The sequence below is a fragment of the Anguilla rostrata genome, chromosome 13, assembly GCF_018555375.3.
Source record: "Anguilla rostrata isolate EN2019 chromosome 13, ASM1855537v3, whole genome shotgun sequence".
Classification (NCBI taxonomy): Eukaryota; Metazoa; Chordata; class Actinopteri; order Anguilliformes; family Anguillidae; genus Anguilla; species Anguilla rostrata.
The window spans coordinates 19,728,116-19,751,029 of NC_057945.1; the positions used below are offsets into that span (position 1 = coordinate 19,728,116).

General features: G+C 42.1%; 1 protein-coding gene across 3 annotated transcripts; it reads left to right on the plus strand.

The window, feature by feature from the left end:
* The first annotated feature begins 733 nt into the window (after nucleotides 1-733).
* Nucleotides 734-19,957, plus strand: LOC135237933 (DNA (cytosine-5)-methyltransferase 3B-like). 3 transcript variants are annotated; one of them, XM_064305502.1, is made up of 22 exons: nucleotides 734-964; nucleotides 1,509-1,603; nucleotides 3,107-3,200; nucleotides 8,476-8,629; nucleotides 8,843-8,928; nucleotides 9,373-9,528; nucleotides 9,759-9,917; nucleotides 10,322-10,429; nucleotides 10,801-10,945; nucleotides 11,040-11,162; nucleotides 11,386-11,430; nucleotides 11,531-11,610; nucleotides 11,809-11,921; nucleotides 12,175-12,358; nucleotides 12,998-13,082; nucleotides 13,391-13,536; nucleotides 15,584-15,674; nucleotides 16,564-16,712; nucleotides 16,843-16,928; nucleotides 17,545-17,614; nucleotides 17,783-17,901; nucleotides 18,278-19,957. In XM_064305502.1, exons 3-22 carry the CDS (start codon nucleotides 3,138-3,140, stop codon nucleotides 18,417-18,419), a joined length of 2,304 nt encoding a protein of 767 aa, XP_064161572.1. In that variant the 5' UTR covers nucleotides 734-964; nucleotides 1,509-1,603; nucleotides 3,107-3,137; the 3' UTR covers nucleotides 18,420-19,957. The 3 variants fall into 3 exon arrangements, with proteins under 3 accessions (XP_064161572.1, XP_064161571.1, XP_064161570.1); XM_064305501.1 differs by lacking the exon at nucleotides 1,509-1,603; XM_064305500.1 differs by lacking the exons at nucleotides 734-964; nucleotides 1,509-1,603; nucleotides 3,107-3,200 and adding an exon at nucleotides 5,097-6,990.
* The last annotated feature ends 2,957 nt before the right edge of the window (nucleotides 19,958-22,914 follow it).

Sequence of the window (22,914 nt, forward strand, 5' to 3'; positions counted from 1 at the left end):
GCGTTAAAAAATAAAATAAAACAGCTGTTTTGTACAGGTGTCTGCTGTGGGCTGAAAGCTGTAGGACCTGCTGGGGTCCCCAATTCTGGTTTGGAAAGCTGCAGGGGGGTCCCCAATTCCAGTTTGGAGAGCTGCGGGTCTGCTGGGCTCCCCAATCCATGGTCCTGGGGAGCCTCAGGGTGTCCTAGTTTTTTATTTTTTTATTTTTATTTTTATTACTCAATAAATAAATACGTCTTCACAGGAGTAGATTACACTGTTAACTCGCCTCCCCTGATTTCTTGGATCTATATTTATAGCTGATTTTGGGGTGAAGACAACCAGTGGTTCTCCAGCACCAGGAGTGTCAACTCGAGGTTGAACGCGGTTGGCTGGCATGTGCAGTTTAAATGTGACTCGTTGTCAGGCATCGAATTTTTGCCTTGCCTGTGCTGACTATGGCTGCCAGCCTTTAAAGGGTGGTGCAAAATTAGCCCCTATATCACCCAGAGGGGGGAATGTGTACCTTTGTTTCTTCTTCACAGCTACAGTACCACAGCTGTATACTTCTAGCTACCACAAAATGAACGGGCTTATAAAAGTATTATAGAAATACAGTAACACTTTATGCAGTTTGTACAATAAACTATTACACAACTGATCTGTAGAAGTAGCCGACAAGAGCACCGCATACAGTCCGTGTCACGGAGAGAGACGCGGTAACGTAAGGGTTAAACGTTGAGACAGAGGGTAAATGTAGTTTCATTCATGGACTGTACGATTCGTGACCCGGGAAAAGTCACGCCTGAATATTGTGACCGAAAAAGAGAACATTTTAGATATTACGCCTCGAGACTGTAAGGCACACGATCAGTTCGTGCACAAGGAAACCAACTACATTGGCTTCCACATAAATCTCACACGGTGCGAGGAATCAATCTATCTTTCGCTGCATTTTTTTCTTTCTTTTCGGTTGCAGCAACAGGTAAATCTCGTTGCTCTTTCACTCCTGATAGGCATATTTTTCCTCCTAAATCTGGTTTTCTAGCTTGCAGAATGCGACGGAGCAAAAGTCATATCTTCCTTATGTCAGTGCATTTATCGTAATTTATTTACAAGTATAGTACATTCGTAAACATAAGGATTCATATAGCTATATAATTTTAACTTTTTTATTTATTTATTTATTTATTTATTTTACCATTTTGCCCTCATTCAAATACATACAAGTAGCCTAATGTAGTTTGCGCTCTTACTGAAAATAATGTATTTGTTTTCATCGTCAACAGAAAGTGTATCTGAAATACGATATGCCTATTGAAATAATATTTTAATACAGTGAATTCTGCTACGTTTTCAAATGTATCGATTGATTCCGGTAATGTTATATCGAATGTGTGCTGGGCCGTTATCCTGTTTATTCATTCAGTGTGCAGGCTCGTGCGGGCGCACTGTTACAGTGACTGTATAGTTTATGTAACTTTGCATTGTATCTTGGCTTGCGACTCATTCAAATTCGTGGGCTGCAGAAAGGAAGAAAAGAAACATAGTAAACTGACTGACTGACTTTGATTAACGCCTTTGTGACGAAAGTGGTCATAACGTTCGAATTTCAAGTCTAAAAGTAAGTTGTATTTTGCGTTACGTCCTGCTGTTTCAAAACCTCTTTTTTTCTATTGACCTGCTAGTGCAGTGTTGACCCGTTTCGTTTGCATGAGGCTAACACCTGTTTGTGTTTGTGTGCGTGTTATTACATTACGGACCACGTTTGCTTTGCTGTCATCAATTTCATAGGTCATAGGCCTATAACGGGATATTAAGAGGAGCTGCATTATATTTGAACTTGGTGCACGTTCTGTATAGGCTATACTTGTAAACGTGGTGCGAACGAGCTGCTGAATTGGTGACAAAACTCATAATTGTGTTTCTTCATTATTGTTCAACTGTATTATTATTATTATTATTATTGTCCGGTCGCTCTGTAGTGCACTACTGTGGTTGTTTCGTAGTTTCATATCTTAACTCATTTATTCATCCAGAGACCATACGCTTATTTCAGTTTCACTGAGCTTTAGGTTACTAGGCTACCGCCAGCGCTGGATTTGGTGAAACGTGCGAGACTGAGAGGTGTCTTGTATTTTACAGTGTTTGAGTAAAGAAAAACGTATTTGTGTTTTATAAATTGGGGTACGAGCGCGCGTTGGCAAACATATGTAAGTGTAAGTTCGTTCAGAGGAGTTTGACGTAACATTTTAACTTTCACATTTAAACTTTGCACTTTAACACGTTTGTCCTCCTCGTGCAATTAAAATGCAGACAGAAAATATATTTCCAACAAAGACTGTGCTGTCTCATTTGTGCATGGTGCGTTAAAATTCTCTATGATTCTATAATATTTTAAATGTATGTCGGGGAAGAGGGATGCAGGATTTAAAAAACGTTTTTCTGTGTTAATAAATGGGCAGAGTTAATCTGTAAACTCCTACATATGCGCTTGAAAAAAGCTGCACAAAAACGTCAACTGATTCAAATTATTTTCTGTTCTTTTTTGAGAAGCAATGGGGGTGACTTAGCACAGACTTTTTATGCATACATTATCAGACAGAAAGATTGGAATTGTTAGCATACTTCCTGACACTGGAAACCTCATTTTATGTAATCTCTAAATAAAATCCAAGTTGATATCAAGGACAGTGAAAGAGAAAATCAATCAATCAATGACTTAAGGTTCCCTAATATGAACACATCTACATCCCCCACCTGGCCCTCCTCCACCACACAAGACTCACTGAGACACTCACAAACAGACACACATCATGTCACACTCATACCCACTCATAAAAATGAATAATAAACTGCACAAGATGTCTAATGTATTGTAAGTAAACATATTAGATCACAACCAAATTGCACCAACACTCTTTCTAGCTTACCTACACACCTGCAACAGGTTGTTGAAGTATGTGTATGCCTGTCTGAGGTCTAGGACAGTGGTTACAATCTCTTGATCAATTTCAGTTGTTGAAAGCATGTTTAAGTTAATGTACTGTATATTGGAATTTTGTGAAATCAGGTGACTGAGGTGGCATCGGTCTCTGATTGAAATCCGTTTCTGTTGCTTGTGCAGGTGCTGGAGAGCAGAACAGAGGAGTGCCACCATGCCTGACAACAAGTACTCCCCCTCCGCCATCATGGCTGAGAGTGACAAGATGACGGCCACGGTAGGCCTGTGTCTGTCTGTTTGTCTCAGTCCCTCTCTCTCTCTCTCTCCTACCCCCCCAAAAAATGAACTGTCAACAAAGACAGCTGATTTATTCTCTTGAAATATAAACCCCATGCCCCATTACATAATATGTATTATTTGTTTCAGGATAACCTGTGACCAGGTTTTACAGTTATGTACTGAAATGAGTTTTGGGCCAGTAATTGTTCATCGGCAGACAATCTCCTGTAGGTGGCACTGTGCATCACCGCCTCTGGCCCCACTACAGAACCAAAGATGGTTGTGTGAATAACCAGATACTCGTGTTATAATGTAATTCAATTGAGATCACTATCCAGAAGTTGTAGTCAGATTGTAGTCCATCTGCGAATTTACTGTACTTGTATTCAGCCAGGAATCTTAGCATAAGAATGTTTACATGAATATTCAGGCAGTGCATGGGCATTAAACAGCCAAGTGGAAGGCTAGTCAGCTAATTTGCCCGTGTGATTGTTAGTTGTGTAAGAAAATGTGACATTATGAACAATTTCATAAAGTTGTACAATCTAGCACCATAATTCAAAAATACTTCATAAATATGCATGAGGAAGACCGTTTATAAGGGGGGTAATGACATAAAAAAAGGAAATTCGTGAAAGTGCTTTACTGCGTTTACATTTTTGTCAGAATATTTCCTTGACAACATAGACCATACTAATCAGTTATTCAAAAAATATATTGAATAATAAAAAATTTCACATCACACATTTGAAGGCAAAATAAAACTTCCCCGATGTTGAGTTTCATATGAAAAGCAGATTGTAAAAATATGTAATATGTAATAAAATATGTACATTTTAATAAATATGTTCCCTAGACATCTGCACCAAAATAACTATTGTTTCACAAACTGCTACACATTGTGAAATTTATGATCAGAAATAATTGATTGATGAGGTTTTCTTTGGTAGGTAAATCACTTTAGTTTTCTACATTGAATTCAATGGGCAGCAAGCTCTTTTGCCCTGAACATGCACAGTAGAGGCTGTTTCCTGTTACTTTCTTAGCTTCACCCCCTGGCCCCTCCTACCCCTTCCAGTTCCTATGTCGGCTCTATGGCATGGGCAGAAAATCGAGCAAATTGTGTCTCTCAGTGGTGCCTGTTCCTCTCTGGCAGAGCACATGGAGACAACATGGCTGCCGCTGTGATCAAACCTTCTCACAGCGGCAGCCATGATGTGGAAGGTAAATTTTCATATAGTGTGCAAGCACGTATTAAGTGCCCAAGTGCACAGGGATTTTTAAAAAACAATTTTAGGGGCAGTTTTTGTTTTTGTTCTGTGGTGCCTATTTTAAATAATTTACTGTAGTCATACTACTATTAATAGCTAAGCAAAGCTTGATGTGGGCTTGCTAACTGTAGACAAATTAACCTAAAGTTATATTCACATTAACAACTCCATTATAATTATGATGCTACCATATGAATACAATATAAAGATACAACATTTGCATCTTTGCTGACATCTTTCTTACATTGATATTTCTTTGGCGGCATTTTCCTCCAGTAAACACACAAGCCAGCAACCTTGTGACTGGCGTCAACAATAAATGTGACCAACTTGGTGCATTGTGGGTCTGTGTGCTTGGCCAAATACTACTCCGGAGCAGTCTTAGCGCAAGTCTGGATAAAGTGCACATCAAGGAGACTGCGCTTTTGATTATTTGGGAAATGGGATCACACTTGGGTACTTATGCTAAGCACATGAAAGCATACACCAAGTGCCCAAGCGTGCAAGTGTGATCAAGTGTACAGCCTAACTGTGTATTGTGGCCATGTTGGTTGTAACTCTACGTGAATAATATGGGAGGCTAAATGACCAGTCATAGCTAATTTAGCATCCTATGGTGCAGATTCAACCAGACATGAATCAAAGTTTTCTGACTGATGAGGTAAAGATTGATTACATATGTAGTTCCATGGCCATAGTTTAGTTGGGTAATGTCATTTATAGGCATCTTTTTCTATTGATTAATTTGTTGCATGGGTGTCATTTCCAATTGTTCAGTTGTTTTGCATAGATATCTTTCTCTATTGGGCGATGTCATGTGAATGCGTCTTTCTTACTGGTAAATCTTTTCTGGATGTGTGCTTCCCTATTGGTCAGTCTTGTTTGTTGCCATGTTTTCCTCATGGTCAGTGTCATACATTCATACATATACATTCTTTCATATTGCTCAGTATTGTGTATAGACATGCTCCCTATTGGGCAGTAGTTTATTTAAACAGGCATTCCTATTGGTCAGTATTGTATAAAGGCATTTTTTCGTTTTGAGTGGTGTTCAGAGTAAATGTACTTGGTTAGTGTTGTATGTAGACGTTTCCCTCAGCTGTTTCCAAGGAGTAGGGGACTGTTGAGTTGGTGTAGACCCCACATGTGATTTCTGGACTAAACTCCAGGCAATGTACCCCAGGCAAGCTGTGAGTGGCAGTGGGAAGAGGTCACCTGGGGGGGTCACTGGGGTCCAGATGGGATGCTGGCTTTTGTAGCTGTTCAATGGGCCACTTGCTCTAATCACATCACAAAAAGCTTTTAAAGATGGACTCACTTTCAGTTGAGCACTGCTCATTCAAAACTCTGACTGCAAGAGTGTGGTAAATCTCACTATGTCACGCATATTGCACATAACTTGTTTTAAAGGACTCATTTATGGAAATCAAGACAGATACTGAAATCCTGCCAAGTTATACATATACACGTGGGTGAGATGGTGTGTGTGTGTGTGTATGTGCGTGTGTGTGTGTGTGTGTGTGCACGTATGTAAGTGATAAGCAGCCAAGGACATGCTAACAGATCCTTAACCAACAGCACATCCACCCCAATAAGACTTAGTGTCTCTTTCTCTCTCTCTCTCTCTTACCCTCAGAAAGGCTTGCAACAGGGGCCACTCAAGGGGGGAAAGGCAAAGTGAATCACACACACACACACACACACACATTCCAGGTTCCCCTAAGTTGAGTAGGAACGTAAAAGGAGAGAAAGCCAGGGGCTGGGATCTCAGACCTTTTGACCTAAGTGTGTGGCTTTGTCTTTAGGGGGCAGGGGTCACGGTGTGAGATTTGCCCTGGGGGAGCAGAAAACAGTGTGCAGAAAAAATGTTTAAAAACTGGTTGGAAAAAAAGAGGGTGAAGGAGAGGATAAGGGAGGCTGTGAGGGGAAAATAAAGGAGAAAGCGAAAGAGACATGGTAAGAGAGACAGGGAGAGAGATGGTCTGTCTGCTGGCTGTGTCTTTACAGACCTCAATTCTCTCTCAATGGACTGATTTGGCCTATATGTCAGAGTTTCTGCTCGCTACTCTAAACTCTCTCTGCCCGGCCTGGGTCATCATCACTAGGTCCTCTTTCTCTCTGGATCCGTGTGAGCAAGCATAGTCGCTAACCCTCCTGTATGTCTGAGTGATCCTGGCCTAGCATAGCCACTTACCATTCTGTATGTCTGAGTGATCGTGAGCTAGCATAGCTGCTAGCCCTCCTGTATGTCTGAGTTGTCGTGAGCTAGCATAGTCACTAACTCTTCTGTATGTCTGAGTGATCGTGAGCTAGCTTAGTCGCTAACCCTTCTGTGTGTCCGAGTGATCATAAGCTAGCACAGCTGCTAGTTCCTATATGTGCAGGCGAAAGTGGGGCCGGAGGCCTAGTGACAGCAGAGATAACGACAGGAAACAGGAAACCCCCCCACCAACCCAAAGACACAGAAACACAAGTACTCTCTGCCTGAAACCCAAGACGGAGGTTGCACGTTTTCATGTCAGTGTTTCACCCATTTGTGGTTATATTTCAGTGTTCCTTGCATATATTTGACATTTAGTAGTCTTAAAGTAAAATTTGTCTTGTTTATTCATCAGTTACCATGAGCATTGTAATTATTGAGCATGTGTATTGTAATGAACAGCTATATGTCCTTCATGCTGTAGACCCGTAGACTAGTGGTATTATAATTTTGACAATTTAGGCTTCAGTGTACTACTGCCTTATATAATTGGTGCATTGCAGTAGTTCAGGGGCTGTAGTGGGTGCAGGATTAAGGTGTCAGAAGTGAACCATTTTGTAATTTTAGGGGACCTTGAGATGAAAGTTATTGTGTAAAAAGAGTCCTGAGAACTTTTTTCTTGGTATACTTGGTGGTCTGTGTGAAAGGTTCTACCCTACCAGAAAATGTCATAATTGCACATGTTGTACTTTGGTGATTTAGCAAAGAAAACTAAAACTAAAGTCTAAAAACTACAGTATATGGTATCCCCATTACCAAAGGCTCTCTTTAGGTGCTAAACATAAATCTGTCTCATTCTTACTGTTGAGTTTTTTTCTTAATGGCCCTACTTCCCTCTTTAACCAAGAGGGCTTCTGCTTGGTTGTGTGTGTGTGTGGGTGTGTGTTTCTCTGTGAGGGAGATAGAAGATGACTGGTAATTTTGGAAATGGGCCCATTCCAGAATGGATCCTTGTTACTGCCCTAGCCTTCACACCCCCAGAGAACGCAGCTCTTTTGGATTAAACCACCGTTGTTCTGCCACAGGATCCTCATACTGAAGTGCATGAGGTTTCAGCCTTTTTAATGATCCACTGGGGCATTGGAGTGAAGATGAAAAATGCACACCCCCGTTGAATGCATTACTCTGAGAGAGGGATTACCTGGTGACAGCTGCATTGCCCAGAATGAGTTGCACATTGTTCAAGGCCGTCTTATTACACTGATCAGTCAAGAGGTTAATTATTGTCCAATGCCTCCATTGAACTGGTGTGTGTGTGCGTGTGCGTGTGTACGTGTGTGTGTGTGTGAGATTTGAACCCGGGCCTCATGATAACCTGCTATAAGGCCATAGCTTTACTGCACCTCTCTGTGCTTACTTGTTTACTAGCCGAATTACACCGACTATTAATATATCTTCCTTATTTTGTTTTTGCTTCCTAGTCTTTCTTTAAAAAAAAGGTCTTGTAGCTGTTTTCCTTATATGTTGCTGTTTATGGGAGAGTGAGAAGATAGTGCAGTATGTAGTGTATAGTATATAATATAATGTAATGTGTGTGTTGTATAGTTAAATGTATGTTGTGCACATCTAGTGTAGTGTATACTGCAGTATGCATAGTGTGTGCAGTTTATTATGTTGTGTAGAGTAGTTATAATGTATAATGTAGCATGTAGTGGGTAATGTATACTGTATTGTGTGCGGTGCATACTGTAGCATGTGTAGTGTATATGGTGCTGAGTGCCCTTGTCCTTGTCCTGTCCCAGGCTGTAGTGGTCAGTGACGCAGTGCCAGTGGAGGGTCTGGGCCTGTCAGAGTCAGAGGGGCATCTGGAGAGAACCAAGAGGAACAGCCCCCTTACTGCAGCTGAGCCCCCTTCTACACCCAGCCCCAAACAGGGTCAGGACCACGTGCCTACAGGTAACACACCCAGTCCGAAACACGGCCAAGATCTCACCCTTATGGGTAATACACAAGCCCCCTAAAAGGGCTTAGACTGCACCCATGCATGAACACTCTGTCTCATCTCTTTTAACAGCTATGCATGATACATGCCTGTCAGCCTGTGAAAACAGGAATGATGTAAAAGGTCATCTCTCTCTCTCTCTCTCTCTCTCTCTCTCTCTCTCTCAGACATGAGTGTGAGTCGGCGTTCCAGCAGAAGGAAGAGAGCCAGGAAAAGCCCAGAGAGGGAGGGGAACTGGGATTCCTACAATCAGGTACATTACCTACAGCCAAGTACAAGATTATCTAGAGTCAGGTATGAGATTACCTACAGCCAGGTACAAGAGTACCTGGAGTCAGGTACAGGATTACCTACAGCCAGGTACAAAATTACCTAGAGTCAGGTATGAGATTATCTACAGCCAGGTACAAGATTACTTAGAGTCAGGTACAAGATTACCTAGAGTCCGGTATAAGATTACCTACAGTCAGGTACAAGATTATCTAGAGTCAGGTACAAGATTACTTAGTGTCAGGTATAAGATTACCTACAGTCAGGTATAAGATTACCGACAGCCAGGTACACAGTTACCTACAGAGACATACATTACCTAGTCAGGTACTCACTGTCACACTAACTCTCTCACTAACTAACTCTCTCACTCGCTCTCTATAATTGACTCAGAGCATGTGATGCTGATTTGGTGCTTTCTCCACAGAATCATGCCAGGATTAGCCCCTCCCCTCCCTCTGTGGAGCTGCTGGAGCAGGACTCAAAGGACTCCATTCCCAGCCTTGACTCCCCCCATAGTCTTGACTCTTCATCCTCCTGCTCCTCCTCCCCGACAGAGACTGCTAGCCAGCCGGAGTACAAGGCAAGAGAATGTGATCAGAGTTGTTTTCATTATTCGGTAGATCGATAATCTCTGGGTCCTCTTTGTATCTGATGGTATATCTCCTCACTTTCGCACTCCTTCTACTTCATACTTCACTGTACTGAGCTATCACTGGCTAGGTGTGATTGGTTCGCTGTGATTGGCTAGGTTTGATTGATTGATGGCTGGTAGTGACTGGCTGTCTGTGACCTCACCTGCACCCCCTGCAGGACAGTAAAGGCTTTGGCGTGGGAGAGCTGGTGTGGGGGAAGATCAAAGGCTTCTCCTGGTGGCCAGGCATAGTAGTGACCTGGCGCGTCACCGGCAAGAGGCAGGCCACGCCCGGCATGCGCTGGCTGCAGTGGTTTGGAGACGGCAAGTTCTCAGAGGTGAGAGAGGGGTCACAGGGGGCACCCATTACAGCTGTGCATTATGCATGCCTGTAAGCCTGTGAAAACAGGAATGGTGTAAATCTCTCTCACTCTCTCTCTCTGTCTCTCTCTCTCTCCCTCCCTCTCACTCTCACTCTGTCTGTCTCTCTCTTGCTCTCTCTTCCTGTCTTAAATTAAAACGCCAACCTGAATTGCTTTATTGGCAGGAAATGCATCTGTAAATATTGCCAAAGCATTCATCAACATTAACACAGATGACCAGTCAGTAAATACCATATATAACTGCGATAATAACTGTAACAAACAGTAAGAATAATACTATCACATCTCTAATGACAGCAAAATGTTTATAAAAATGCTTGTTGAGAGCAGATAAATAAAATAATAATAATGATCTCTAGGTCTCTGCTGATAAGCTGTACTGCATCACTGCATTCCCCAAGTACTTCAGCCAGGCCTCCTACACCAGACTGGCATCCTACCGCAGAGCAGTGTTCCAGGCCCTGGAGGTGAGCAGGCCTCCAGCCTGTCTAGGCAAGGAGGGTGGTGGTGCAAAGGACTACTTTGCTGTGTGCACGTGTTCTTATTTATGTGAGAATGTTGTTATTTCTGTTTGCGTGCGTTCTAATCTTTGTGAGCGTCTGTGTATGTGTATGTGTCTGTGTGTTCTTATGCGTGTTTTGTTTCTGTGGTTGCGTCTGGTAAAGACCCTGCTTCCACCTGATTGTGCGTCTGCTGGCTTAATCCTTTCTGTATTTCTTCCTGTGTCTGTATCTGTCTGCGTGTCTGTCTTTTGCCATGTGTCTGTCTATCAGTTTTCTGTCAGTCTGTTTGTACTGATGTCTGTCTGTACCTATGTCCATTTGTCTGTCCATGTAAGATGGCAGGCAGACGGGCAGGCCAGGTGTTTCCAGCAGGGGAGCAGGACAGCCCGGAGGAGCAGGTGAAGCCCATGCTGGAGTGGGCTCAAAGCGGGTTCCTGCCCAAAGGCCCAGAGGGAGTCAAACCCACCACCCACAACACAGGTTTGTACTCCATTACCCACAATCCTTCTCTCTCAATGCTGGATGTGGATTTGTCCCCTATTTTCCCTTTGTTTTCTTCTTTGCTCTTTTGCAGAGAATGGTTCCCTGGGTTCTCAGGTTCTGGGTGCTGGTCTGTCTGAGTATTTCCCTCCTCCCAAGAGGCAAAAGCCCAGCCTGGGCGGGGCCAAGGCAGGAAGTGAGGAAGTCTGCAGCAGAGGTCAGAAGTCACACTTAACGCATAACGTCACTCATGTTTGTTCTTTGCTGAAGAATGCACTGAGTATTGTATAGCTTATTTATGTAATAAAAGGTACAATTTTTCTATTATGACACGGATGATAAATCATTTTGATAAATGATTTTTATTTCTGTTGTAGGTATTAACTTCTTGCCTTCAACAGTAATAAGTTAATTGTTTTTATTGATCTATATTGTTTCAGAACAAATGGTTCGTGAAGTTTTGAAGGGTGACAGATCTATAGAAGGTAAAGAATGCTGGAAGTTTCTTTATTCATTCAGATTGTGGGTGTTTGTGCTTTAGCTGCCTCTCTCATGCCTGTTCTCACTCTCTTTTGATTCCTGCAGAGTTTTGTCTGTCCTGTGGCAGGACCCCGGTGGAGACCTTTCACCCCCTGTTTGAGGGGGGACTGTGCCAGGCCTGTAAGGTAGGAGAGACACTTTGGAGCTTCTTTTTTGGGGAATACAGGCATCTTATATTCCAAGTCCCATAGGACATCCTGTGAATGTCACTGTCCTGGGACTTGTGTTTAGGAGACCTCTCTGTGTGACTGTCCTAGGAGGTGTATTTACAGATCTCTTTCCCAGGATGTGTGTTTAGAGATCTCGCTGTGTGACTGTCCTAGGATGTGTATTTGGAGACCTCCTACATGTATGACGATGACGGGTACCAGTCCTACTGCACTGTGTGCTGTGGGGGGAGAGAAGTGCTGCTCTGCGGGAACGCCAACTGCTGCAGGTGAGGGGGGCAGGGGCACTTCCTGCTAGTGGAGAGCAAGGGGTTTGGGGGGGGGGGTATTTGCTTAGAAGGTTTGGGATGTTTAATTGTACAGCCATTAGATGTGTGCTGTAGCACAAGGACAATGTTGTGGAAAATGTGTGGGTTGTTGCATGTGTGTAATGTCTGTAATGTGTCACACACACCCACACACACACAGACACGCACACGCACACACACTCACACACACAGACTTACCTCTCTCTGTGTGCAGGTGTTTCTGTGTGGATTGCCTGGATGTGCTGGTGGGCTTGGGCTGCTCAGAACAGGCCAGGGCGCTGGATCCCTGGCGCTGTTACATGTGTCAGCCTCCACAGCGCTATGGTGCTCTCGCCCGCCGTCACGACTGGACCCTCAAGCTGCAGGAGTTCTTCATCAGCGACAACGGCCAAGAGTTTGTGAGTTTCACCCGCAGCACCACAACACAGCGCTACACTGCATCTACAACACAGCGCTACACCGCATCTACAACACCCTACCCGCATCTACGCAGGCTACTCACATCCCAGACGTGCTTGCTGCATCTACAAACAGGCCATGCATCTACCACGCGCTACACTGCATCTACAACACAGCGCTCCACACCGCATCTCACACAGCGCTACCCGATCTACAACAGCGCTCAACCACATCTCATCAGCGCACACTGCATGTCCATCAGCCTACCCGCATCTACAACACAGCGCTACACCGCATCTACAACACAGCGCTACACCGCATCTACAACAGCGCTACACTGCATCTACAACAGCGCTACACTGCATCTACAACAGCGCTACACTGCATCTACAACAGCGCTACACCACATCTACAACAGCGCTACACTGCATGTACCACACAGCGCTACACGGCATCTACAACAGCGCTACACCACATCTACAACAGCACTACACTGCTCAACATGACATTGTTCTACACTGTCACTGCAGGACGTTGTGTCTACAACCAGACGTAGGTCAGGTATGTGCTCTACCTCTTTTTTTGCGTGTGAGTGTGTGTGTGCTGTAATTGGTATGTTGTGCTTCTCATTACTCCAGGAGAGTGCGAAGATCTACCCTGCTGTCCCCGCTGAGCAGAGACGGCCAATCAGAGTCCTGTCCCTGTTTGATGGCATTGCCACTGGTGAGCAAGACCACACATTGGCATAGTATTGCCAAAGCAATCATTTACATTACATGAAAATTTACATCAAATGAAAACCATCAGTAACAATGATATCACCAAGATTAAAAATACTCATATATACCTTCATTTACTATTATTTTAGGGGCGTTTAAATAATGATTAAAATAACGAGTAAATAATATAACACTTCAGCACATATCACCATCATGCTTTTGTCCAAGTTGGTGGACTGCCTTTTAAGAATTAATGCTTTCTTAAGTACATTTAGTACTAATCAAATTAATCTCTCTCTCTCTCTCTTTCAGGCTACCTGGTACTGAAGGATCTAGGTTTTCGGGTGGAGGTGTACATCGCTTCTGAGGTGTGTGAGGACTCCATCTCTGTAGGAGTGGTGCGGCACGAGGGGAGGATCAAGTATGTGCACGACGTGCGAAACATCACAAGGAAGGATGTAAGTTCAGAACTCCGACCTCTCGACTAATGGAGAGGCGTTGTGGCTCCATTAAGGTTAATGCTTTCAGCTGCTAAGAACACGAGACACCTTCTCCTATTCCTTCCAGAGGTTCGGTTAATTTATGCTGTTCTAAACTCAAATTCCCCTCCCCCATTCCCCCAATTCGCCCCTTCAGCTCCTTCACAAAGGAGGCCCCATTGTGTCTTTTGACTTCCGAAATCCACCCCACACCTCCCTACATAGAGTAGAAGAATTGGGATGGGGCACCTGCCTGAACCCTGACCTGAGCGCCCTCTCCTCAGCTGGTCATTTGGTCGAACAACACAGCACGAGTTTTGAACTAAAATGTAATGGAACTTATGCCATTTTGATGATATTATTCTTAAACTTTACTTTTTGGTCTCACCTTACAGCCTTTTCCGTTTTCCATGAGAATGTCATATACATTCAGAATGGGAGCTCAATCATATAGCTGTGCAGGGTGTACAATTACCCATCATTTGCAAACTTTCAGATGCTTTGACAGAAAAATATAAAAGCCATCCATCATTTTGACAGAAAAGAAAATGAATTGTTCTTGTAACAAGATCACGAGTTGTAAGCAATAGGAGAAATACAAACAAACCTCTGGCTGCATGCTAAGGTTGCTTGAAATGTTAGATCATTTTCTGTGGCAGAAGTTAAAGAGTTGTGTACTGTATGAGTCATGACAATATGGAACTTTCTGCAATGGACTGTTGTGGGTGATGATTTCCAATCAAATAGAAGAGCCATGCTTTTGGGCAGGATTTGCTGACAACAGGGTGAAATGTAAAATGTTGATAAAAGGTAACAACAGGAGTAAAGTGGCTAGCTAGCTACAGGACACAGCTCTATTGTAACAAGAGTTATTGCTTTTTCAGCTTCTTTTTTTTAAAAAAATTCTGCTTGTAGTATTCTGCGTTAGTGCAACCTCTGTAGCAGGCTGACTTCTGAAACTTCTTATTTTGCCTTTAGAATACTTTGAAAGCTCTGAGCGTAATCACTATAGTTGAAGTAAACATGCTTTTCATCAATACCATAATCCCCCATCTTAAAATACTTTTTTCAATCTAGTGGCTAGATTTTTTATGTGAAGTCACTTTTCCATACCTTAACATCGGCTAAAATGATGCGACTTATTATTTCAAGATCTATTTTGAATGATAGGAATATTCACTATTTTATGTGCATATAATTTTGTACATTTGGACATTACAGTATGATATTTTGATGATGTTATGGAATAATTTTTTTTTTAATTTGATGATTAAAATTTGATTTCGATTTGATTCAAATGAATGTAATTGGAAACCTGGCTTTCTGAAATTTATATGTCTATTGTAATCATTTTAAGAAGAACATTTACCAATCAATTGCAAATTTTTACTTGTTATTGTCACCAAAAAGATATTAATCTTTAATGTAGATCTCTATTTTGCAAGATCTACATTGAACGTCATAGAGTTTAAGAGTTCCCTTATGAGAAAGCCAGAAAGAAGTTATTCTCCACCCCCTTAAAGTTCAGATGTTCTGATAACACCCACACATATGCATATAAAATTTGATTTAGAAAATCTACCATCCTGTTAGGAGAGGAGATGTGAAATTGGCAAAACAAAAGAAAAGCCTTTTATTCAAGTATTTTTTTATTTTATAGCAAACTATAACACCAAATGAAGGACATGGCTTATGCTGTTTTTATTGCTTGGTTGTGCACTACATACAACCGTAATGCACTGAAACCTTTATTCTTTTTAAACTTTAATAAAAGATACAGTGTTACACTTATCTTAATAGGGTAGTACTTTGCACCACCAAACAATAGCAAGGATGAGGCAACAGTGCGTTTTTGTGGGGCTCACAGGGGTTAAGTGTTTAAGTATGTTACCATGGTAACCTGAGAAAGTTGGTATTTGCCAGTGCTTTCACTTGCACTCCTGCCTCGGTGCAGCTGTTCTGAGTTTAGAGCACGCACCTGCAGTACTCTCAAACCAACACTGTGTGGTGCTGTTTTGTCATGCAGATCGCAGACTGGGGCCCATTTGACCTGGTGATTGGCGGGAGCCCATGCAATGACCTCTCCATCGTCAATCCCGCCAGGAAGGGCCTGTTTGGTAAGGAGAGCCACTTCCAGAAAGTTGATTTGACAGCCAGATGGAACACCGAAATCCATTGTCATGGATAGGCTGTGTTTTTAGCTCCACTTCATTATTTTGGGTTTGACCAGTGTTCATAAACATGGGGGGGATAAGGGGATAAACTGAAGGGAAGGATGCGGCATCCTAAAATAGTTTAAATACATGTCTTCATCTAGCATGTAACGCATCTGTTTAACTAGGCTATAACATGTTTGCCTTGTTTTCCCCTCATTTGGATTATGTGACCATTGACCACCCTTTTTTTTCCGTTCACGTCACTTTTTTAACAAAAGTATATTTAAAATTCCTTCCTCCCCTATTTCTCAGTAATTTCACCAGCGCTGCCATGTTTTTACAAATGTAAACACCAGCAGTTTGATGTCTTGTAACCATGGAGACAGTAGAACCTTCCCTGCAGGCCTTCGCCGAAGTATAAAAGCAAAGCGTCATGCCACACTCTCATTGTTGTTGTGCAACACTTGTCGAAAGGGTCGTGCCACAAAGCTTAAACCAGGCTTAATATTCCTGCTTACAAGATTATTTCTTCTGAAATGTGATACAGTGATTCATCGCAGACAAATTTGCTGAACCCCCAGAAAATATTTGCTGGTTCAAACTGCTCCCTTACGTACCAGCAGAGGTAGGATGGGGCAGTTAAAAGGACTGGGTGCATATCGCCAGACCCTTTTGGGTTTGAGTCCAGTATAAGAGCTTGCTATTCTGCGGGATAATTGTTCTGAATTGCTCCAGTAGGTACTCAGCTGTTTGAGTAAAGCATGGAAGCAAGCTGACCTAACGTTTAATGCAGGAGCACAGTAACAGAAACCTGTCTCTCTGTGCGTGCCGTGTGTCTCCTGCCCTCTAGAGGGCACCGGTCGGCTGTTCTTTGAGTTCTACCGGCTCCTGAATGCCAGCAAGCCCAGGGAGGGAGAGGGCCGTCCTTTCTTCTGGCTTTTTGAGAACGTGGTTGCCATGGGGGTCAGCGACAAGAGAGACATCTCCCGCTTCCTGGAGGTCAGAAACACAAGCGCATGCATGCGCGCACACACACACACACGTGAAATGTTTCATCTCTGTACAGCACTGTGTGTCATGTCTATAGTCATTGCATTGTGTCAATTGTGGATGTGTGTGTGCTGCACAGTGCAACCCTGTGATGATCGATGCCATTGAAGTGTCAGCCGCTCACCGAGCCCGGTACTTCTGGGGGAACCTGCCAGGCATGAACAGGTGGGGAGAGCACTGTACTGTGGACGCATCTAAACGCCCGAAAGTCACGCAGCTCAAAATAATAGCATAGGTGCTAAGAGCAAAAACGGAGGAGTGGGGCTTAGGGGGGGAATGTTACTGCCTCCCTTCACGTGCAGATATGTTACTGTTCTTCAACAACTCTTTCATCAGACTTTAATTTAGGGATTTTTAGGTTTGATGACTCAAATGACCCAAATAACCAAGGGCAGGTCGTTATGGTAAGACAAATGACCGTGTGTTCTAGCATGTTTTTAAGTCCAAATGCGGGTTTCTTGCTTCGTTTGTTTGTTTTCATGAAAATTTTGTTTATTAGTGTGGATGTTTTTCCTCATCAAAATCTAAAATTGAACAAATCAGCACTATTTATATTAGGCACGTGTATTGAATATAGCCTGCACTATTTGAATCCCCTGGCCCCTACACCTCTTGCTTTACCCCTTATCCCCCCCTGCCCCATCCTACTTCCCCCCACCCCTGCTGCCTTTATCTACTGTGTAAATACTAGACTTGTAAAATTTGTAAAAAGCAGCAAATGTTCTTTCCATCTCCCTCTCTCCTTCCCTCTCCCCCTTTCTCCCTCTCTCCCTTCCTCCAGGCCATTGTGTCCTTCTGGAACTGATAAGCTCCAGCTGCAAGACTGCCTGGAGCACGGCCGCGTGGCCAAGGTGAGTGTGTGTGTGTGTGTGTGTGTGTGTGTGTGTGTGAATGCACATCTTCCTTTATGTAAGTATCCTTTCTTTGAGTGAGTGTGTGTCTATCTGTCTGTGCATATTTGTATGTGTATGTCTTCTTTTAATCTGTCCCTTTCTGCCTGTGTGTGTGCGTCCCTGCAGTTTGAAAAGGTGAGGACCATCACCACACGCTCCAACTCCATAAAGCAGGGCAAAGACCAGCACTTCCCCGTCATCATGAATAGCAAGGAGGACATTTTGTGGTGCACGGAGATGGAAAGGTGAGATCCCTGACCTCTGTCCTACAGTTGCCTAAGGGTGAAGGGTCAAAGGTCACAGTGAGAATGGGTTCCAGTCGCTGGATTAGGGAGCTTGTCTGCTCAGTTGTCATTTGACATCTTGAATTAAAATAGAAAAAGATATAACCTTAATCCCCAGAACTCTGGTGCGTCACACTATGCCCATTTGCATTTTATCCTGACTTTAGCTGACTTAGCTTTTGTAGCATTCAAGAAATACTAAAGTTAAGGGAAAATGTGTTTTCCCTTCCTAATAACTGTTATGTCAGACAGTATTATCCAGTGTTAAGGCACAGCTTTTTAGCAAGTTTAATTTGTGATTTATCTCATTGTGATTTGTAATTCTTGCCCGCACTAGGATTTTCGGATTCCCAGTGCATTACACAGATGTGTCCAACATGGGTCGCGGTGCCCGTCAGAAACTTTTGGGTCGTTCCTGGAGCGTGCCCGTCATCCGCCACTTGTTTGCCCCCCTCAAGGACTACTTTGCCTGTGAATAGCCACCCCAATCAGTCTCTGCTATGACCCTCCACTCTAATACTTTCCCACTACCCCCTACCCTCATCCCCTCCCACCCTCCACCTTTCACTAGAGATCCCTCCCACAACCAGCAGCCTGCTCACCCTGCATATCCACCAGGGGGCGCCCTCAGCCCCTCAGCTGTAATGTTGTTTAGCTCAATCCAGGGGCCGCAGGCTGCTTGGTCAACTGAGGCCCTACAGGGACCCTTCATCCCAGTAAGAAAATGGAGATCATAGCTCTCACCTTTCCTCTTTTTTTACACACCCTTATGTTCAGTTCTTAACAGGACCATTTACAACGTAAATCTCTGGCAGTGATGAATCCCAACACTGGCGAAGCTATTGGCCATATTTTTCATGCCTTGGTTTGCTTTTTGTTTTATTCATATGTGCATATTTTCTGCAATACACGGCATTCTCCTTGCCTTTTGCAAGTGCCAAGATAAGATACTTAGATAAATACATTTTATAAAAATTCAAAGAATTTAAAAACAGGTTCCAAAAGTGTTAAAAATTATGAAGAGATTGCGACTATTGGCTTTTTATAATAGCATATTTTTTTAAAGTGTATGTAAGTGTGTCTTTTAAGTATCACAAGTTCACTCCATGATGTAAGATGTCATTGAACTGTTCAGTCAGCACTTGATATGTTTATTCATGAACAGTATAAGGACAAAGGTGAAGAGCGTAAGGGGAAGATCCTTGGTGGGTCAGTCTCATGTTTCGATTTTAATATTTTAATATCCTACTCAACAATATAGGGTCATTCAAGAAATTCTGAGCTTTGTTTCTTGCTTTTAACATGTTCTGATTTAGTTTTTACAATTTCCTATAACCTGTGTTAGTGAAGAAGTACTGTATTCCATTACTGTTTACACTTGTAAAATATAGGTGGTGCTCTGGAATGCGCTGTCTTCAGCTTGGTGGCCATAAGCAAAACCCCAAAGGAAGCAGCACTAAACATGTTACTTATCTATCTCACACACTATACCTCAGTTTTTTTTTTCCTGTGTACTGTACAACATTGAAGGTGTTCCATATTTATAACATGGATACTTTAAAACATGCAGGCAAGTATTTCAGACTTCCAAATAAAAAAACACTTGAGTTTTTTTTACACAAAGTACGCATTTCAGTTCAAATATATATTTTTTAACTTTTTAATGATACAATCTCTTTGTAAAGATCTCTTCAGCAATAAAACTAATTTCTCATTTTAGTGTTTTCTTATAATCCTGATTTTATACACTAATATACCAGTATAGAATACTGATTTTATGTGCATTTTTGACTAGTAGATTTCTTTTTATTAAAATGTTTTAACCAGTCTTTTCTGTTTAAGTGCAAGTGAAACTCACCATGGAAGGAAAGGTTATTTTTTATGCTGTTGTAATGATGGTTCTTTGCCTGCCCACTTTATGGAAGAGAAGCAACAGAATGATACTGACATGATTTCATGCAGCTGTGTACTGACAACCTCCAATGTCAACCAATAAACCTGTTTTGATACAATCCCATTCAGCTTATGACTATATTATTTATTCATTCAAGTCAAATATGATAGCCTACTTACGTGTCTACTTAAATCAGCCTAAAGGCTGCTATATGGGAAACCGGTGTGGTTGTGCCACATTTCTTCTTTTGCGTGATTGAGACAGCTTGTTCAACAACATTGTTTTCAAACTAACTCCTAGATATTGTCTATTAAGTTTTGGTGATGTTCATTTATTTCAATCGCTAACGTGAAAGGCACATTTAGACTTAATACAGAATGAGCTCAAACGAACTACTGACCCCTCCTTGGGGTCGGTTGTGCCCATATGTGGGTCAATCGTGTCCCTTACCTTAAAATGAAGACAAGTCATTTATTACCATTTTAAAATCACTGTACACGTTCACACATGTATTCTTTGACTTCTATCGGTAAAAACCATTGATTACAAATCCTAACGACTAGTTTTTATAAATAAAATAATTTGCTACACATCAATATATTTATTAAATATTGCTTATTTCAACAGACCTATGGGCTTAAAAAAGGTTAGCCAGCACCAATCACGAACATTTCAAGGAATTTAATGTCAGACATTGCATTAGTCGGCTAATAGTCTATTGAACGGTTGGCTCTGTTGCAGTTGTGCAAGAACATAATTTGTTAGTTTAAAACTAACGTAGCCTATATGTTTAGTGACAACGCTGCGAAAACATGCATTAGGCTACTTTTAATAATCAGGTCAGCTCGACACAACTGACCCCATCTACCCAGCTCTTTTTTATTTTTACATTTTATCTTGTGCTTAGATAACTTTGACAGTCAAGATCATACTCTAGGCTACTGACAGTCCACAGATTACAGTTTAAAATAAGGTACGTTACAATAAATTCACAGCGAAACATAGGATGCTAGTCCAAAAATAGCGACAACGTGGCGGTGGGGAACCCTCGTAAATTCGGGTGTTTTCCCAAAGAGATACTCATGTGTTTTGGCGCTCGTGTGTTGACTCATAAGGGGATGTTACAAAAGATGCACAACCTAAATGATATACAGCTTTTAAGGTTGTTTTTTATTTGGTGAAAACAGCGGGGAACAATCGATCCATGACACATCTGACTCCGGTCTCACTGTATATAGGCTAAATAGCGATTTTAGACCATAAATGTGATATTTTTAAAATGTATTATTATTTATTTTCTTAGAAGCGTCTGAAGGTCGTGAATATACTAGGCTACTGTCACCCATACCGATGTGGTCACCCATGCTCCTTTAGTTTGTGGAAATATCGTTTGAAGCGCACTTAATTTTTGGGGGGAAATGTGTCCCTGTTTGCACCGCCATTTCATGAACGAATGCGCACGGCCATTTTGGCACCCCCTTTATACTGATACCGCGCTGGTTAGGCTCCATTGTGCCTCACGATCACCTAAGCCGGATAAAAAGCAAAATTTATAATGTTTCTTTTTTTAAGTCGTACGCTTAGCCTACTATTGCATTAGGTGCTGGAGATATTTAAAAACACTAGCATGGTTCATGCTGCAATATGTCTGAATCGGGACTACACTTATATAGGTTATAGCTGTACCAAGCTGGAGGCTGCAAGACTCCGAGGTTTGATGGTGCCCCTTGTCCTCATAATTAGAAAAAAATAAATAAACTGTAGTTAGGCTAAATAGACAACGGGCTTATGGAAACATGTATAGCCTATGGGCTAGGCTATAACCACAAATAGGCTGGACGTATACTGGCAGTTTTGCTTTCGTGCGAAATTTGCATGGGTGCCAATTGTTGCACTAATAGTAGGCTACTCAGAAATCAGTATATTCATATGGACAGCAAGACGAGCACTTTCTGAAATTCCGAATTCCCACAGCTGTCTTTACAACTCATACTGTAGTCCATATACCAGCATTATAATGTAGCTACTTAACTGAACATTCTAATATTGATATCACAATGATTACTGGTAATCGAAAGCAATGGAGTTCTAGAACAGTGTTTCTCAACCCTGGTCCTGGGGACCCACTGCCCTGCAGGTGTGTTGGAGCATGGAGACATCTAAAACATGCAGGGCAGTGGGTTGGGGACCAGGGCTGAGAAACAATGTTCTAGAACACTGACTCGGAATTTTAAATAAATAAATAAATACTCTCAATGAGTCCATGATTCATTCGTTTTAAACTTCAGTGTGGTCTTCTGCTATAGGCTATCATAAATTAATTTGTAGGCTAGGTATGCTTCAGTGGGCTTTAGACGTTTAAAACTAGACATCTAGTTTGGATTAGGTTATCTCAGGAAACGCCTTCGTTTTGAAAAGACAGGCAATATTAGCCTCCGCATCCAAAAACCCACGAACTGTGTAAGAACGCGATGGAATTCCCAGTCACTCGAACCTAAGAGAGCGATTACGAATCCTATCAAATATAGCAGCCTACAATGCCGCCATTGTACACTAGATGGGACACCTTAGCACCAGTGCGATGGTTCATTCCTCTTGCGAAAATAATTGTAGCCTAAATAAAATACGTAACCAAGGTTACAAAGCAGGGATTTGAAAGAATAAATGAAGAATAGGTTACTACAGTCTAAAAGTTGCAATGCCCATACCTGTAGCCTACAAGACGAGATTGCTTTAAAACTATAACTTAAGGTGGGAACAACATGCCACATTTGAATTGTCCTTGGTGAGGATCGTTGTTTTTTTCACTCATTATAGTAGTCCGAAGATTGTTGTTTAAAAAATGTAACTTACTGCAGCCTATAGTTTTATAGGACGGGTTTCAGGCTACAATGTTTCAACAATTTAACGATGTGAGCGGCTTTTTACTTAGTCATGTGATTGACTTCTATAATTGTAATGCTTGCTACAAATCGCCAAGAACAAGTAATTTTATGCCACAATGCGTAGGCCTATTCAGAGGGAATGTTCTGTATTAGGCTACCACAGTCGTGGTTCAATTTAATTAGGCCCCTATGTCA